The sequence below is a fragment of the Cucurbita moschata genome, unplaced genomic scaffold (assembly GCF_002738365.1).
Source record: "Cucurbita moschata cultivar Rifu unplaced genomic scaffold, Cmos_1.0 Cmo_Scf00013, whole genome shotgun sequence".
Taxonomy (NCBI): Eukaryota; Viridiplantae; Streptophyta; class Magnoliopsida; order Cucurbitales; family Cucurbitaceae; genus Cucurbita; species Cucurbita moschata.
The window spans coordinates 5,296,215-5,302,034 of NW_019268529.1; the positions used below are offsets into that span (position 1 = coordinate 5,296,215).

The window sequence follows — 5,820 nt, forward strand, 5'->3', positions numbered from 1 at the left end:
TTTTTTTTTTTTTTTTTTTTTTTTTTTTTTTTTTTTTTTTTTTTTTTTTTTTTTTTTTTTTTTGTCATAAAGGAAGTTAGGAGCACTGCCTGTCTGTCTTAAACCATCTATGGTGAATGAGTGCAGTGTCCCTTTATAACATCCATGCACCCCTTCCCCCTACCCACCCTCACAAAAGAGAAAAAAGAAAAAAGAACAAAGAAAAAGAACGAAGTAGAAAAACGCCAAACAGCATTTTTTGGGGGGTGGGGGAATAAAAACCTGACTTTTCAAGTAGACCAACAAAGAAGGGTAGCTTTTCCAAAAAAAAGAGGAAAGGTAGCACATTGGTTGGTTGGTGTTAGTTTTAGAACAAAATCAGCATAAAAAACTGACCATTTGGTTTTGGTTGGTAAACCAGCTATTTTTTAACAATGTAGAAAAAGTGTCCAAACACATATTTGGGGAGACAAACGAAGACTAGGAGGAAATATTGGTCAAAGATCAGTAACCATCCTCTAATGGGAGTCCAGAAGTAGAAGGAGAAGAGGAGTATCCCATTTTTAGAAAATGTTTCCAAACACATCATGGGGATGGGACCTTTGGATTAGACCTACAAAACCGAAAGCTTCTCCTACTCAAGAAGGCTACCAATAAGGAATTAAAGTATCTCATTCATACTTGGGAAGTAAACACAAATCTTATCCTCAATAGTCATCTGCCTGTTCGCTTGTAAATACCCAAATTTTATCCTCAATAGTTTGGCTATTGCATGGTGTCTTCCGAAGAGATTATAGAAAGATTGCCTTATTGAATTACTCTACGACTGGTGGTTCAAAGGAAGATTCAAAGTGTTTTGGTCCAATCTTTGAGACAACTTCAAGCATACTACGTCAAAATGGAGTGCCCTTCACAATTCCTTTTCTAACTCACCTCCTCTGTTGATCAACTTAGATTGGAGGCCTTTTGTCTAATTCCTCCTTTTTGGCTCCAGTCTTCTCATCCCTAAGGCTGTTTAGTTTATTTTCCCTTTGGCTCTTTCATTGTTTCTCATTAAATTTAAAAAAAAAAAAAAAAAAAAAAAAAGGAGCAAAATCTTCCTTTTCCTTTTTGCTTATAATTTGTTTCTCTTAACTTGGAACTTGTTTTATTTCTTCTTCGCTGTTACTTTAAATACTATTAGATGTCACTTCTATTTCCAAAACGCAGGAGAAGGGGGAAAAAAGAGAGAGAGAGAGAGAGAGAGAGAGAGAGAGAGAGAGAGAGAGAGAGAGAGAGAGAAACTATTAAGGTCTTTAAGTAATGTGTGCAGGTCAGGGGTGGACAGCTGTGGGGAACAGATGTGTACACATACGATTCAGATCTTGTTGCTGGTATGTAATGTCTCGCTATTTTCTAGTTCATTGAATTGATGTGGATCTATGGGACATATCACAGGTTGTTGTTCTATTTTGTGTTCTAGTTCTCATGCATACAGGTTACTGTCGTCCAACAGCTTCTCCTCCTCCACCTGCTATCCAGGAGTTGCGTGCAACCATCAGAGTTTTACCTCCACAAGATTGTAAGTTTGTTTATTTTTATCTTGTTTAGTAGATGGCTATATTTTATGACGGGTTTTATCCATCACGTAGTGTCATAGTAGCTTTATATCTTTTAGAAGCATACACTTCTCAGTGTATTACTAAAAAGCAAATTCCAAAGTAATCCTTTGACACATGCTCCGTTAGAGCTTATAGAAAATCTCTCCCATTAGCTTATATTGGTGGAATAACATGCCCCTCCATGGATGGCCCAAAAATGGATTCATTAATAAACTCAAAGAGCTAAAAGAGGTCTTCCAACAAATGGAACAAAGAAGCTTTTGGTTGTGTTTCTACAAAAAGAAACTAACTCCTTAAAGAAATTACTCTTCTTGATCAAATGTAGGAAACTGACCCTATCATAATAGTCCAACACACACATAAGAAGCTCGTGAAAGCCGAACTTTCATTTCGTTGGCAGTAAAGGAAGAGCAATCTTGGTACATAAGTGTAAAAAAACGATGTCTTGAGGTGGGTAATATAAACTCCATATTTTCTAGCGCATCATGACCTCAAAAGAAATGAAAGAGTACCATCATAGAAATTCTATCTAACACCAGACAGAAGTACGGTCAATGAAGATGAAATTGTATAAGAATGAGTGTATTAAAAAAATCTACAACCTGATTCTAAATAATTTTTTACCTTTGGGTTTTGGATAGCATAGTCCTTATTTATATTGTTGAGAACATTAGTTTTTCTCTCTACTCTTTTCCATATCTTTTTACTCGGATTACTTTTCTTTTTAATGCATAAATTCTTGTTTTTTTTTTTCCCATCAATTTTGAGGTTAATATTCTTTATTAGTTAATTTTACATCTAATTTGTGATAGGTTACGTTTCTACTCTTCGAAATAATGTTCGATCTCGAGCTTGGGGAGCTGCTATTGGTTGTAGCTATTGTGTTGAGAGATGCTGCATTGTGAAGGTAATGAAGCTTTTAAATTTTTTGATATAGGTTTTCAACCCTGAATGGTTTAGGACAGAATGAGTTATCAATTGCTTCATTTTATTTTATTTTAGACCCAATTGCAACACATTGATCCTTGTATTATTAAGGCTTCTATCAACCTTGTTTTTTTTCTTTTTTTCTTTTTTTTTTCTTTCTTCAGAGAGGAGGTGGAACCATTGACCTGGAGCCGTGTCTTACACATACATCTGCAGTTGAGCCCACCCTTGCTCCTGTGGCTGTCGAGCGGACAATGACTACAAGGGCCGCAGCTTCTGTAATGACTTGACATAATATTTAACCGCATGTCCTTTTAAGTTCACTTTTGGGGTTCTAAAAGTTCATCTTTCAGTCTGATGATATGCAATAATAAAATTATTTTCCTGATCACTGCAGTAAAAATTGCTTCCTGTTTTTAGAAAATGAATAAAAATTTATATATGTTAAAGACTCTTCAAAGATATGAATATGATGTAACCCTTGATTTGATTATAAAAACAGAAATAAAGAAAACTGGCTGCTAGTAAACGGTGAAATAGAACTTTGGCTGTCCTGCTCTACATCTGTTTTTTACATTGTAGTTTTATTTTTACGATGCCCTGCTTACTGTCTATTTCATAGTACATTCTACCTATTCTCATATCTCATTTAAAATCTTCAAAATTGAATGTTTTATTAGGGACTTCAAATGAATAACATAAACATTTGTCATTGCTTTGATTTTTCATTTTCATTATTTTCTGGTTTTGTTTTAAATGAAATAACAGAGATTTACCATGTTATGCTATGTTTTTCAGAATGCGTTGCGTCAACAGAGATTTGTAAGAGAAGTTACAATTCAGTACAACCTTTGCAATGAGCCATGGTATTCTTCAAATCTCGCCTTTTAATACTGCCCCTGCAGGGTTTTGCCAAAATACTACCTTAAAAAATAGCTTTAGGTCTGTTTACCTTGGCTTTTATGCATGTCTCTTTGCGTTGAGGCATATATTTTATTTATTTATTTATTATTTTCACTAGATCCAACCCAATAAAATATATTTGTAGTTTGTTGGAATGCATATACATCCCATATTGCTGAGATATGTGATATTTCCTCTCCCATCCAGTGTGATCAATGAATCTTCAGAACTCCTTAACTGTATCCATTTATTATCAATGTTCTTAAAAAGACTTTTCTTGTTTTTGCCTTACCGTAAGACAAGGCTCAAACTTAGGAAATTGATGATATTCGTATTAAAGCTCTTTTGCAACATTATTTCGTTGATTTGGTAACTACATCTATCACTTGGAGATTCTAGTGGTCGAAAAGCTAGGGCAAGTAGTAAACAGTTGGAGATTCTACATCTATCACTTGGAGATTCTAGTGGTCGAAAAGCTAGGGCATGTAGTAAACAGTTGGATCTTTTTCAAATGCTGTAGATTAAACAAACGTCACAAGAGATTAGTCAAGTAGCATATAACCATAAGATGGTTCGGACCCCATGTTTATCCAAAAACAAGATAGTAAAATACGTTAGTGTCTTGCTTTTGAGATCTTTTTGGCAGTTAATGGCATTGTCATGACGTATTTCTTATGACGTACTTCTTGCATGGTATGATGTACTATGTTTCTTGAACATTACATAACATAACCATCTTTGAATCTTGCATCGTGTGATATCTTAGGTTACATAACGTAGACAGGATTCACTTTGCCCCTGGATTACCCTATAAACTTTCAAAATGTTCGTCTTTAATGTTCCATTGACATATATCTCCAGGATTAAATACAGCATAAGTATTGTTGCGGATAAAGGTCTAAAGAAGCCACTCTATACATCTGCGCGATTGAAAAAGGGAGAAGTTTTGTATCTAGAAACTCATGCATGCAGGTATATAAAGTCCCACCATAATGTTTTCCTTACCTCATAACCCACTCATAATCAACTATGCACAAGTTATTCATTTTTATGAGGTGTGAAATGCAACAATCGTGGTTGGCATAGGAATCAGCTCAATTTAGGGTGGCCACCTACCTAGATTTCATAATATTCTATATGCTACTTAACAATCAAATGTAGTAGGGTTAGACGGTTGTCCTGTGAGATTAGTCGAGCTTATAACCAAATGTAGTAAGATCAGATAGTTATCTTGGAATATCAGTCAATAGATAAAGAAAATGATTAGTGAAATACTTTATGCAAGTTTTAATTTGTCCGAAAAACTACTGTGTGAAGGTATGAACTCTGCTTTTCTGGAGAGAAAATGGTGAAAACCATTGTAGCATCTCAGGGGCATGAAGCTGATGCCGAGAAATCTCAGAACCACTTTGTGCACTGCCCAAATGGTGAAAGAACCGATAATGATAATACCTTGATTGATGTGTTTCGGTGGTCTCGATGTAAGATGCCACTGCCCCAGAAGGTTATGCGTTCTATCGGGATTCCACTGCCTTCCGAACACGTGGAGGTACTTCTCTCCAGCTTTCTCTCAATCCCATTTTTGCTACACATTCATCATTTATTAAGACCATTACATTGTGGCGTAGTTGAGTTAAGGCATTTGCTCTTTCCTTTTGTTGGGGTAAAAATGTGGTAAGAAAGAAGAGCATGAGACTGAATTATGAGGAGGTTTCAACATTTGGGTTATTGGTTTTAGGTACTTGAGGATAATCTGGACTGGGAAGATGTACAGTGGTCACAGACTGGCGTTTGGATAGCTGGAAAAGAATATCTACTTGCTCGTGTGCATTTCTTGTCTATGAATTAGTTGCATTTATATGTCTTTGAACTAGATGTATGGGAATATGTACTTCTTAATCATATTATATTTCAGAGTAGGATGAGCTGCCATTACAATATACTGAATTTTTATTAGTTGATATATCATATTGGACGTGGAAAACTGGACTCTTTGATCATCTTTGTTATTGCCCGGTCTTGTCCCATTGCCTTCTCTGGTTGAACGTTTGTCGTCATTTCTTTTCATTCTTCGAGTCATTTTTTATAGCGGTACCATGGACAACTTTTTTCTTTTTTCGAACTAGCGCCATTGGATCATTCATACACGTTATTTTCTCATTTTAGTCTCTTACCGAGTAAAATAGAGGAATGAATAGGTGTTTGTGGTGAGATTTCAACCAAATGATAGCAAGGAAGCAATTAATTAGTCCTTGGTGTATATTTAAACCCAAATCCAATCCCAATCCCTTTGATGTCAATATTGTGTGCATTTCTCTAATTCTTTCATACTAAGTATCACCCACTACCTCCAAATATTCAAAGTAACAAATGCTAAGTCTTTTTTTTTTTTTTTTTTTTAGGCTCTATT

The 5,820-nt window shown here is 35.3% G+C and overlaps 2 protein-coding genes across 3 annotated transcripts in view; one reads left to right on the forward strand and one right to left on the reverse strand.

Moving 5' to 3' along the window:
• Positions 1-5,410, forward strand: part of LOC111451415 — an 8,658-nt gene extending 3,248 nt beyond the window's left edge. For both annotated transcript variants that reach the window (XM_023091828.1, XM_023091826.1), the window contains exons 5-12: positions 1,292-1,352; positions 1,442-1,540; positions 2,393-2,487; positions 2,672-2,785; positions 3,306-3,373; positions 4,272-4,382; positions 4,728-4,959; positions 5,149-5,410. In XM_023091828.1, the coding sequence (XP_022947596.1) occupies positions 1,292-1,352; positions 1,442-1,540; positions 2,393-2,487; positions 2,672-2,785; positions 3,306-3,373; positions 4,272-4,382; positions 4,728-4,959; positions 5,149-5,259 (891 nt within the window). In that variant the 3' untranslated portion in view covers positions 5,260-5,410. The remainder of the gene's footprint in view (positions 1-1,291; positions 1,353-1,441; positions 1,541-2,392; positions 2,488-2,671; positions 2,786-3,305; positions 3,374-4,271; positions 4,383-4,727; positions 4,960-5,148) is intronic.
• Positions 5,411-5,634: 224 nt separating this feature from the next.
• The window catches only part of LOC111451418 (transcription factor MYB63-like), a 3,113-nt gene continuing 2,927 nt past the window's right edge, over positions 5,635-5,820 (reverse strand). The window contains exon 4 of the mRNA XM_023091831.1: positions 5,635-5,803. The gene's annotated coding sequence lies outside the window, so the exon portion shown is untranslated. The remainder of the gene's footprint in view (positions 5,804-5,820) is intronic.